The 13,113-nt window shown below is 41.6% G+C and overlaps 1 protein-coding gene across 1 annotated transcript in view; it reads right to left on the reverse strand.

Moving 5' to 3' along the window:
* Positions 1-2,200: 2,200 nt before the first annotated feature.
* The window catches only part of PAIP2B (poly(A) binding protein interacting protein 2B), a 42,007-nt gene continuing 31,094 nt past the window's right edge, over positions 2,201-13,113 (reverse strand). The window contains exons 2-4 of the mRNA XM_061211323.1: positions 6,146-6,294; positions 3,313-3,489; positions 2,201-2,334 (exon numbers count right to left, since the gene is read on the reverse strand). Of these exons, the coding sequence (XP_061067306.1) occupies positions 2,278-2,334; positions 3,313-3,489; positions 6,146-6,283 (372 nt within the window). The 5' untranslated portion in view covers positions 6,284-6,294 and the 3' untranslated portion in view covers positions 2,201-2,277. The remainder of the gene's footprint in view (positions 2,335-3,312; positions 3,490-6,145; positions 6,295-13,113) is intronic.

Genomic DNA, 13,113 nt, shown 5'->3' on the forward strand with positions numbered 1-13,113 from the left:
ATATGCCTTGTGGAACCACGCTGACATCCTACATGAAACCCCACAGCAGATGAGAAAACAAGCCCTTTGAACTACACCTAATACCTTAGCCTATCCTGGTGTCAGAAGGGCAAGCCTGCTTCAGGATGAAGAAACGGCTCGATCTGGATCCCTGTAGGACTTCCCAGACCAGAAGCCACACAAGAATCCATGGTACTCTTTGTGATGGAGACACCACGGTCTAGACAATGGCTCTTTCTGCAATCCCAACACATTTCCAGCAGCCTTCAGAATTCTGAGCTTGCACAAGTTAATGCAGATTGAAGGAGGAAAAGCAGCCCTGGAAGAAAGAGACCTCTATTTCTGCACTTCCAAGGTCCTCTCCTTATTAGAGGCAACAATTCCAGCTGAAAGCTGAAGCTGGAATTGAGACATTTCTTTATTCGTAGCCCTCCCTGAAAACGAGTTAAGAGTTCCATTCTCTCGAGGTAGAGACTTTGGGAATTCATGAGCACATCTGACAGTACGAGCTCCCTAAACCACTCTCCTGTGACATGTGACCTAACAAGGAAGGGCATTTTTCAAATGATGCCACCCTAAAGACTCAAACAAGGAAAAGATGTGGGTTCATATTTTCAATCTGACATTAACCTGTGGCTGTTCAAAAAGTCAACAAGGGACCTCATAAGAAAAAGGAGAAATTCTTAAATTTTCCAAACACTAGTCCTTTCCTTCCAACCTCTGTCCCACATCCACATACTGAATTTACACAGACTTGATTTCAAGCTACATGATCTTTTCCTGATAGGCCTATCACACAAGACAGTGGCAGTCATACAGAAGCCACTGTCCTCCTCAGGCCCCTGCAAGTCCTTGCCCGTCCTGGGAGAACGGCCAGGACTGGACATGCTCTCTTTTAGACCTGACTCTCCCACCGACTTCTCTAGCACACAAAGGCAGCTCCTGGGCCAAGTTTAGTTCCTTATGAGTATCAACAATGACAACAAAAATCCCTGTGACTTGTGGGCAGGAAAGGAACATACCCAGAAAGTCCAACCGAGAAAACTCAAAAACCTGGGTATGTGGGAACAGCAAAATTTTATAACTGCCGAAACTGTCCTGGTGGGTCACACAGTTGCAGGGTCAAACGGGACTCGCTGTCCTAGGCTTTTTTGGAGTTCTTCTGCATAATTCTGTAAGGTGGGAAGAAGCATCCAAATTGTGAACTGAGCTTCTTGCTAGTGTCCTGAAAAATACATTGACTTGTGAAAGTGCACAAACCTTTCTAAGGAAAGTAAGGTACCAGGTGGACCAAGTCTTCATGGGGCTGGAAAAAAATTGTCAAAATAAATTTAAGACATAACTAACAGGATTCAAGGATGACTTCTCCTGGCTGACGCTGATGGCCAGCACCGCATGCCTCTCATACACCTTTGGTAACAATATCTTTTCTTAAAAACAGAGTGGGGTTGGGGTGGAGAGGAGACAGGGGACTAGACACCATGAGACGAAATGGCAAATCCACTCTAGTGCTCTTTTACCTTGTAAATTTTGAGTCTGATGGTAGCTGTAAACAGAGGCTTAAGAGTAGGCCAACAGTAACTGAATGACTCAGGTGACGATCACCAGCCCAGTCCTCTCCTTCTACTTTACAACTTTCATCAACCACATGGTTGATGAAAGTTGCCTCTGTTGGTTTCCAGTACTTTAAGCCTGTGTTTTCTTGAATGGGGTTCAGGCAGGGAGACATGGGCTCAGCAGGCCACTGGTAATCCCAGCTCATCACAGGAAACTCCCAGGGATCAGGGAGCTGTGCATTCTGGTTTACAACACCTGCTTCTTCCTCTCGCCCCTCTTCCCATCCAGCTTAATAGACTGAATAAGTAGTGATCCAGGTGTTCATTGCCCTTGGTAAGTATACAGCAGAGCGGGAAGGGCATTCTTAAACACCCAGATTTTCTTGGTCAGCTTATTTTGTTTAAACACATACAGCAGAACATTCCTGATGAAGGACGGGGCGGGGGCGGGAATTGCAATTTCCCTAAATCAAAAAGCTAATAATAATAGGAAATTGCTCCGAATGAAAGTCAGTAGAACAAAAGAGAAATACTCAGAGGCTTGTAGAGAAAGACTGAGCACATTAGTTACTCCAATCACAGTGTCGAGTTAAACCACTCTCCCCTTTCCCCGCTGTGCACCCCTTGCCCGCCCCGCCCCCCTCTTCAGCTCCGCCTTTTTTGTGCAGCGCTGTCCCCAGATGTGGGGACGTACAAGTTCTCCTCAAAGCTTTCTGTCAGCTCAGTACTTCACTCCTGGAATAAATTCCTTGGCATCCGGGTTCAGGTTACTTTTGCTCTGAAATAAGAACCAAGAGATAATAAATCCCAAGGCAAGCTGCACTTTAAAACGTATTTTCTCCTTGCTTCCGTTATTACCAGTACCTTCCTCTCAGCCTCAAGGAGAGAAAAAATAGAATTCCTTGCAACTCAAGCTGTTGTTGAGTTGTTCCTTGCTGGGCTGCTCTCAATGTTCTGATGTACTAAGCCCTGCTAACCTCATTTTCTCCTTCCTGCTTTAGACTCCTGTTCCCTTCATGATGCTTTCATTTAAATTTCATTTACATTTGACTCCAAAAATAATTTTTCAATTTATTAGTACCTTAACTTGATGAAAATCAGAGTACTCCATCAAACTAGTTTGGTTACCACAATCCCTATTTTTTTTCTTTTTTTCATCTTTCTGTACTCTCTGGTTATCTACTCTCTTGTCAATATCTAAAATCTCATCAAACTTCAGGGCACAATCATTCAGAAAGTGAGTTGTGTGAGAACAATATCACTTACAGAATTCTGACATTAGGTCAACATGGAATGCAAGGAATTCATTTATCTGGGCTTCTAATTATAAGTGGAAGATGGTCTCTTAGGAGTATATTCCTTCCAAAGTGAACAGGCAATTTTTATAACAGCATCATTCAAAATTATAAATACAGATTTGAGGGATAGCAAAAGAAAAGGACAGCAGCAAATGATAATTTGAAACCAAACCTCTTCCATGTTCAAATTTTTATCCTTAATCTCAGTTCCGCTTTGAAAAGCCCATGGGAGAAAATGAAGTTGGTGATGCTGCAACTATGACGTTTGCACAGTGCTTTAAGAGGTGCAATACATCTTCAACGCACCCCCTTATTAATGCCCAGGTGATGAATGAAGAATCAGTGGCTCAGAGGGCTCCAGAGCTTGCCCAAGGTTGTAGGGCCAAAAAAGAGAGTCTGTGACTCTAAATCCTATATTCTTTTCACTATGTCACATGTGGAACTACATATGCTCTTACCAAAATATCTTCAGAATCATGACCATCACTGACTGACAGTCCATTTAACTGTTGTTGCAACTGTCCCACGGCCTGAGGCAGGTCTCGCGATGGAATAAACCAATCCTGGTCTTCCTCATCCAGCATCTCCTGGAAGCAGCGGTCCAAGAATTCTTGCTCCTGCAGCTCCTCTTCCACCTAGCAAGCAAAGGGGAAGAGCTCAGACGTACTGCCCCAGTGGGGCTCACACCTTCCAGTTTTTTCTCTACCTCTTTCTTTCAGAGGTTGTTACTCTGCAGTTAAGAATGATCTTGCGGACTTCCCTGGTGGCGCAGTGGTTAAGAATCCACCTGCCAATTCAGGGGTCACGGGTTCGAGCCCTGGTCCGGGAAGATCCCACATGCCACGGAGCAACTAAGCCCGTGCGCCACAACTAGTAAGCCTGTGGGCCACCATTACTGAAGCCCGCGCGCCTAGAGCCCGTGCTCCGCGACAAGAGAAGCCACCACAGTGAGAAGCCCGCACACCGCAACGAAGAGTAGCCCCCGCTCGCCGCAACTAGAGATAGCACACGCACAGAAACGAAGACCCAACGCAGCCAAAAATAAATATAAATAAATTAATTAATTAAAAAAAAGAATGATCTTGTATGAGATCTACTAAGAATTATGATGCTTCTAATGACAGCCTAGAGAAAATATAATTTTTAATTTTTCAACCAAATTCCATCAAAAATAAGGCTGAGGAAATAGTCAAAATAGCAGAAATTCCAGGTATTCACAGATCTTCTAATATGTGATACAGATATTTTCCACTCATATGACACTTACAGAAAATCATTTTAAAGCTTGAAATTCTTTTCTCAATCTTGTTGAGAAGCGATTCTTCTTAAATTTCCCATCTTTCAGCTATGAAAAGGGTACAGGAACTATGTAACTAGACCACTACCTGGATAGTGGAGATTAAATCAAAACCAACTCCCAGCTTCTGGCCCACTTTTCTGGTATTGAGGCCCCTACATGAGAAAAAATACTTTCATAACCGTAGAAAGATATAAAGAACACTATTTTGCATACCAATAGAAAATGATGTCATCAATGTAGTATTCTTTCAAAACAAGAAGAAATAATATGACTATTTACACAACTGCATATTTCTTTTTTTTAATTAATTAATTTATATATATATATATTTTTATTTTTGGCTGAGTTGGGTCTTCGTTGCTGCGCGTGGGCTTTCCCTAGTTGAGGTGAGTGGGGCTACTCTTCATTGTGAAGTGCGGGCTTCTCATTGCAGTGGCTCTTGTTGCGGAGCATGGACTCTAGGTACACGGGCTTCAGTAGTTGTGGCATGCGGGCTCAGTAGTTGTGGCTCACGGGCTCTAGACCGCAGGTTCAGTAGTTGTGGCGCACGGGCTTAGTTGCTCTGCAGCATGAGGGATCTTCCCAGACCGGGGCTCAAACCTGTGTCCCCTGCACTGGCAGGAGGATTAGCAACCACTGCGCCACCAGGGAAGTCCCCAACTGCATGTTTCTTAAAGACTGTCTTAATCTAAAGCAATATATAGCTAGGATATTCTACACTTTTTTGCAGACACCGTTAACTCTTAATAAAGTGTATGCTTCACTCTGGAGATTAAGTGTGATTTTTACAGGCTTCCCGCTTCTTGTTTGGCCATCACTTTCCTGCAGGAAGCCTGGTGACAGATTCACAGTTCACTTGAGCCACCACCAGAGGGCTGGTCAAGCAAAAATAATCACCCAAGCCAGCCAATATAGTTAACCTCATGAATTCAAAGGAAAAGTCACTGGTAGCAAGACTTAAACATACTATTTCAACATTACAATTAGCCACACTTTTCTTTTTTTAAATATCAAGTACTTAAAATAACAACGAGAAAATATTTCCAAGCTACAAGATTTAACATGACTGCTCAAGTTGTGCCCTTCCTCTCCCCAAGAGCGTAACATGCTCCCTGGTATTAAATCTACCCTTATTCACAGGCACAACCCACGAAAATGGTTACCTGGGCCCAGGGGTGTGACAGGAAGCATGGCCTATGTACTATTCACACAGATCATACCACAATGGGCCACATGGGGTGGTAACTCCTGGCTGCCCCCCTAAACTTGTTTCCTTCTCCCCAAAGCACCAGGCTGTTCAGTTAAAATCACATTTCCTGTCTCTCATGCTGGATATGGCCATGTAACTATTAATCATGTAATGTCCCCAGAAGGGATGTGAGCATTTTGGCATCACTTGGTTAAAAAGAGATCTTTGCCTTGACATTTGGCTCTCTGCCTTTCCTTGTGGCTTGACTTCCAGTTATCCTGCATCTAATAAAATACCCTGGGCGTGGCAGAGCAACATCATGGAGGGCACCGTGTAGTTGCAGAAGTCACCTGTCTACCTGGAATGCTTACCTTGGGCTGTTAACGCCACAGAGATATAAGACAATGAATTATTGCTGGATCTTTGTGGAAGCAGTCTAGCCTTCCCCCACCTAATACACTCTCTATCTCAGACTTGCATTCTGCCAGTCTCTGAGTTCCTATGTGGGGCATGCCAAGCTGGCCTGTCTGCACACAGCTGCTGTTTCCCAGAAGTCTACACCAGAACACCACGGTATTCGATCCTCTTTTAATTAGCATGGAAGAAAAATTTCAATATCGTCTTCCAAGGTATCTTCAATCTGGTCTCAGCAGCTGAAGTTGCTTCTTGGTCAGCCCAGACCAGGCTTCTACATATTTTCAAGTTGTTCTAAAGCCAATGAACCCATTTCTCTTGTAACAGACTGACGGTAAAATACTATAGCTGTTGAATTACACATCTCATTAGCCTTTCACTTCTTTACCTGTCTGTTGAAATCCTCTTCATTCTCCATCCACATGTACTCTGCAAATGGGTTTTCCTTCTCATCATGCCCATTTAACCCCTGGTCCTCTTTGGATTTTATATTGGGTGATGTATTCGCCACACTGGATCCATTCATTATGATAGAACCTAAACAGGAGCAAAAGAAAGGATAAAATGATACAAGGATCAAGGAAATGAAAAGATCCTTCCAGATGCTTTTGAAGTTCTAAATCAAAGTTATTAACTATAGATGAATAGAAACTGCTAGTCTATAACTGTTACAAAACTAGCCATATCCTCTTACCAACTATACAGATGTACGGTGCTTTAAGAGTTAAAAGAAAAAAACATCTAGGCTCAGTTAGCCTTTGTAAGCAAGTGGGTTGGGGGCCAGGGGTGGGGGGTATTTTTTCAAGCCAAATTTCTGTAGGTTCTAGAACGTAACCAAGATCACACAGCTTCCTTATTAACATTTAACTAGGTAGAGAAAATGCATTCTTAATAAACACTGTAAACAATTGCCCCTTATTCTGATTCTTAAGCTGTGTTTTTCTTTAAAACATATTTCAAAAATAATACATGTTAATTGCATTGAAAAGCGAAAAGGAGAAAAGTTAAGGTCACCAGTTGTCTAACCATCTAGAGTTAAAAATGATTAACAATGTGGTGGATATAAGCTTCCTGACTTCCCCTACGTGTGTACATATACACACACCCATTCTCCAAGGATCCATTTGTACAGTAACAGCATGATGCGCCATCATTTGCTTTTTCTCATTTCTATGTTAATACAGCCACACTGTCATTTGGTGTATTTCCTGTATTTCTGTATTATAAAGGTTGGATGAACTTCTTGTGTTCATTTTTTCTAATGATTTCCTTAGGATAACTCCTAGAAATAGAACTGCTGTATAGGAAAGAACGTTTGTTTTTTTTAAGGCTCTTGATCTATTGCCATGCTGCCATAAGAATTTTAATTCCCACTGGTATTATGTAAATGCCTTCTCTGCACTCATGAGTATTATTATTTTTTAAACCATTGCCAATTTCATATAAGAAAACTTGCAAGTTATTGTTTACATTTACATTTCTTTGATTTTTACTGAGGCTAAGTATTTTGAGATAAGCTTACTAGCCATTTATATTTCTTATATCGTAATTTTTCTGCTAAAGTACTTCACCCATTTTTCTCTCAGGGTATATATATCATTTCCTTACCTTTTGTAAGAATTTTTATTACATTTGTCATCATTTTTATTTTTCATAAACTAATTTATAAATAAAAATTATTTTTCGCTTAATTTTTTGGTGGCAGTTTTTACTGGCTTTAATTTTTGTCTGCAGTTTGTGTGAGTGTCTGTCTATGGCTTTTCAAATACGTACATATTTTTAAAAATTGTTTACTTTGGCTTCCAAATCCATTTTGATGTGTTCGCTATCATCTGAAATATGTCTTTTTTCTGTACTTTATTTAAATCTTAACGATTCTTTAAAAACCACTGCAGTCTTTACTCACTCTATACCACCTCCCCTAAGCTCTTGTATGTAATGAGCATGGTGTTAACACTACTTAATTGTTCTGTTTCATATGTTTAATTTTTCTCTTTCCCATTATAAACTCCTGAAACACAAGATGTAGGTTTCTATATTTTGTAACCTACCTCAGTATTAGGAACTCCATATCTACTGTGGATCATCGTGTTTAGGCGGATCATCGTGTTTAGGCAACTTTCTCTTTCTAGCCTGTCTCCTTCTAGTCTCAACTCAATCCCCTCCCAACCATCCCTGGGGCATTTTTAAGTTTTAACAAATTATTTCCTCACTCATTTCTATCTTGGCAACACTCATGAAAAAGTCCTTCTCTGCTTCTGGGTACACTAAAAAAATTATTGCTTACTCCCCTTTAAAATTTTTGCAATTTTCTAACCTGTTATGAACATTAGAAAATCTCATCTTCTTAAAAGACAAAGTAGAATTGTGAAGAGTAATAAGAATAGATGGAAAAACAGCTCAGTGATAGCTCAAAAAGAATTTAAGACAGAACCCATTTAATTCACTGTTGGTTTAAATAGGGCACCTAGTATGAAATATATCAGTTTAACATATTTCAGATAGAGACAAAAGAAATCAATGATTATTCCAAATATTGCTCCAGAATAATAATTCCATAAGGCTATAAAAGGGAGGAAACCAGCTTTTGACTTTCACCACTTCCATTTGCAGCATAACAATGACAGAATCAAGTCTGCTCTAAATGCCAGGGCAACTGCATAAGTAGGTATTCCTAGTCAGAGACCTTTTTTTTTTTTTTTGGCTGCGTTGGGTCTTCGTTGCCGTGCATGGGCTTTCTCTAGTTGCCGCAGGGGGGGTTACTCTTCTTTACGGTGCGTAGGCTTCTCATTGCGGTGGCTTCTCTTGTTGCAGAACACGGGCTCTAGGCGCACCAGCTTCAGTAGTTGCAGCATGCAGGCTCAGTAGTTGCGGCACGCGGGCCCTAGAGAGCATGGGCTTCAGTAGTTGTGGCACGTGGGCTCAGTAGTTACAGCGTGTGGGCTCTAGGGCGCGTGGGCTTCAGTAGTTGTGGCACATGGGCTCAGCAGTTGTGGCGCACGGGCTTAGTTGCTCCGCAGCATGTGGGATCTTCCCAGACCAGGGATCAAACCTGTGTACCCTGCATTGGCAGGTGGATTCTTAACCACTGCGCCACCAGGGAAGTTCCAAATCAGAGACTCTTAAAGGTCTTGAACCTTGCTGGGTAGCAGATTACATTCAGTATATAGTATTTCCAAAGATTCATTTGGCAGTTGTTTACCACCAACACTGATTTCTCCCCACATTATGGAAATCACCCACAGAGAATCAGAGTTCAGTTTTCTAAAACATCTGCCTTTGCCCAAAAAATAAATCCTGAGTGCACATGACCATAAGGAAAAAGTGAAGACAGAGGAAGAAAGAACAGAATAACCCTGCTAATTCAAGAGCAAGGCAGAGCACAGAGAACAAACTGCAGGATACACCTTCATGAGAAAGGGAATGGAAAATTACCACAAACGCAACATGGAGATTATCCAATTTAACACAAACATTTTAGAGAAGTTGAAAACACTGAGATATGAGACTGTCAATACTAGGAAAGTGGTTCTCTCCACAGTAGGTTATAAAGTATTGATTCGTATTTTATACCATTCCACCTGTGTTTTCCACACAATTGGGAAGTTTGGTTTCTCTAAATAGCAGCAATCCAACAACTTAATTTGTGCAGTGTTTAACAATTTATAAAGCACTTTCATATCTATGCTGTAACTTAAGGCACATAATCTGTCCAACCTCACTTTTAAAAAACCACCCAGACAGTGCTAAAGTAAGACCAAAGAAGGTACTGGTTCAGGGGTTAAGCAAACTGGGTTGCTGGGTTAGTTCAATAACAACACTTGTTTGTGGGCCTTCTGGGTGACAGTGAATTGGTGCTTAATGTGCCCCTCGACTTTAGAAGTGGGGTGGGAATGGGGAGATTTTGCTGGAGAATGGTAACTCCTAGGTAAGACACTTGGGGAATGCCTTCCAACTTGAGGAAGACACCAGGTAAGATACCACCATTGCCTGTAACTTCCCTGACTTTCCTGCTTCCGAAGTTGCATGTTAACATTCTCTTTCTGTTTCCAGCCCCTCTCCAGCTCACCATCCATCATGCGTGCCCTCCAACAGCACAGTGTTTCTCTAATCATCTTATTTTGACTTTTTACATTCATTATTTCACTTGATCCTCCCACACCAAGGCATATCATTGTGAAATTCTAGTGTAGTGGAGACAAAGAAAATACCCGCAAAGCTTCCAGAGATGGGGGGAAATGCTTGGTTACATAAGCAGATCACAAATCAGAATAGCTGCTACGTTGTCAGCTACACTATGGAGAGGCGCATGTGAAAAGGAATTCAATCTTACTAACAACCATGTGATTGACTTTAGAAGTTCATCTTCCCCCAGTCAAGCCCTCAGGTGAGACAGCCATTCCAGTTGACAGCTTGACTGTAACTTCATGAGAGACTCGGAGATAGAGGCACCCAGGTAAGCTGTTCCCAGATTCCTGACCCACAGGAACTGTGAGATAATAAATGTTTGTTGTTTTAACCTGCTTATCTTTGGGGTAAGTTGTTATATAATAATAAATAACTAACACAGGTATTCAGTAAACACTGACAACTATCTCTGCCACATAGACCACCAGTTGCCACATCTTTCCACTTATCTATCAAGAAGTCAAATGTGCAGTCTAAAGTAGGTCATTACTTGAGAAGTTCTTCAAGAATTAGACCTCAGCAGTACATAAAGGAGTTGGTGTCTGGTCTGTGTCTATACTGCATTATGAAATCTAAGAACTATTTGAAACTTCTTCCCCCTCTATCTCACTTTCCCTCTTACAGACACGGCAAACATGCTGAAAATGGAAAATAACGATTGTCATTTGGCTGAAGATGGGAAAGCATGTAGTCCTGTTCATAGTCAAAACAGGAGTGCTAAGCTCCTGCCAAGCATTTGATTTAGCACTTTACCAAGGTCAAGGGTTTGTGTTTAAGATACTTGGCTTGAAACAGAGGCCTTGGGTCTCAGCCACAAAGAACGTCAGGGCTTTTAATGTATCTAGGATATTTCTAGAATACATACTTCATCAGTTCAGCACTTTGAAAAACCACAACTTTCAGATACAACATGTTCACACCAAAAACTGACTATTTTTTTAACCTAAATGAGATTTTTTCAGAAGCTATAAACCTAGATCGTGCCCAGGATAACAGTCTGACTGTCAAGAACACTTGGAACTTTTGACTCAATTACTGGGAAAAAGTCAATTGAGTAGCTGATATAAAAACTAGTCTCTACTATTCTGTTTCCTACAGTTTTGTTAACTTCATTCAGTCTGGTTAATACTGGTTAATAAAAATTAAACATTATGGACAACAAGTTTACTATTTTACTTCAAACATGCTGCCACTAGATTCAGGTTTTGTCTTTTCCTAGTTACATCTTAGCAACTCAGGTAATTAGATGCACTCACTCACTAATATCTGTGTGCCTATCTACCCCGGCACTGTGCTTGACTGCTGCTTTGACAGGGTACACAGTCCTTTCCCTGGTGGTATTTACATTCTCTCAGGAGAGAGACAAGCAAATAATTAAGAATAATTACTATTAAATTAAAAGGAGAAGTAAAAGGGAGTAAGAGAAGACAACAGGAAGACCCAATCTAGTCCAGGAGTGGGGGATGGTTAGGAAAGGTTTCCCTGAACAAGCAACATTTAGACAGATACCTGAAGAACTTAAGTTAGCTAGCAATAGGGAGGAGAGGGTAAAGCATGTGCAAAGACTCAGAGGCAGGAGGGAACTTTCAGGAACTACAAGAAGGTAGGTATGTATATAGTTGGAAGGTCAAAGGAGAACCAGGGGGAGAATTGACAAGGAAGGGAAATGAGGTTGCAGAGGCAGATGGGGCCAGATCATGCAGGACATCAGAGGCTACATGAAGGATTTTGGATATCATCCTAAAAGCAATGAAAGACATTAAAAAGTGTTCTCAGTAGCATAGTGACATGACTCAATTCATATTTTGAGATCACTCAGGCTGCCACATGGAAAATGGATTGGAGAGACTGAGAGTGGATAATGGGAGACCAGTAAGGCAGCTAATTCACTAATCCAGATGAAAAAAAAAGAGGTAGCTACTTGGACTAAGATAATGGCAGTAAGAAGAGAGTAGGTAGATTCCAAAACTATTTTAGGTTGTTCTGGTGAGGAACTGGATGTGGGGAGACAGGGTGAGGGAAATATCAAGGCTAACTTTGGCACAAGCAACTGGGTGGGTGGTAATGTTACTCACTGAACTAAGGAACTCTGTGGGAAGGGCAAATTTTTCTTGGGTGGTGATGGGGAGTCGAGGTATAAAGGGTGATGAGTTCTATTTTGGACACATTAAATGTGTAATGCCTCTGAAACACTCAAATGGTGACATAAGTAGGTTGTTTATATGCATCAGTAGGTGAGGTATGGCTAAATATAGACATTTGGACTAGTTGTTTATAAATGGTAACAGAAGTCATGGGACTAGAAGATATTGCCTAGAGAAAAAGGGCAAAGTGAGATGAGAAGAGGGTCCAAGACCCAGGCCTGACAAGTGTGAACATTTTAAAAAGTCAGTTATAGGAGGAGTTAATATAGAAAAGGAGACAGAGAAGGAAACCAGAAGAGTGTGCCATCACAGAAATCAAGGGAGGACAGAACCCCAGTGTAGTGAGTTGAATGGTAGCTCCCAAAAAGATATGTTCAGACCCTAATCCCTAGAACCTGTGAAGGCTACATTGTTTAGAATAGGGGTCTTTGCGGATGCAACTAAATTAAGGACCTTGAGATAAGTAGATCATTCAGGACTATCCCAGTGGGCCCTAAATCCAATGATGTGTCCTTATAAGAGAAAAGCAGAGGGAGATTTGAGACAGAGAGAAGGTGGCAGTGTGACCAGGGAGGCAGAGATTGGAATGATGTGGCCACAAGCCAAGGAATGCCTATAGGCACCAGAAGTTGAAGAGGCAAAGAACAGATTCTCCCTGACAGCCTCCAGAGAGAGAGTCCAGCCCTCCCAACACCTTGGTTTTTGACTTCTGGCCTCCAGAACTGCAAGAGAATAAATTTATGTTGTTTTAAGCCACCAGTTTGTGGTAATCTGTTACAGTAGACACAGGGGACTGACACACCCAGTAACGCAGGTGTGTTGAAGGCTGATGCAAGGTCAAAAGGAAGGCTGAAGAGTGTCCACAGAATTTAGGACCATGGAGGTCTCTGATGACCTTAATGAAAGCAGTAGCCATAAAGAGAAATGAGGGAGAAAGTCAAATGGATGAGGTATGAATTGCAGTGACAGCAAGTATTAGATACTCTCCCAAGGAGGCCAGCTGCCAAGGAAAGGAATAGGAATG

Source organism: Eubalaena glacialis, chromosome 14 (genome assembly GCF_028564815.1).
Source record: "Eubalaena glacialis isolate mEubGla1 chromosome 14, mEubGla1.1.hap2.+ XY, whole genome shotgun sequence".
In the NCBI taxonomy this organism is placed as follows: domain Eukaryota; kingdom Metazoa; phylum Chordata; class Mammalia; order Artiodactyla; family Balaenidae; genus Eubalaena; species Eubalaena glacialis.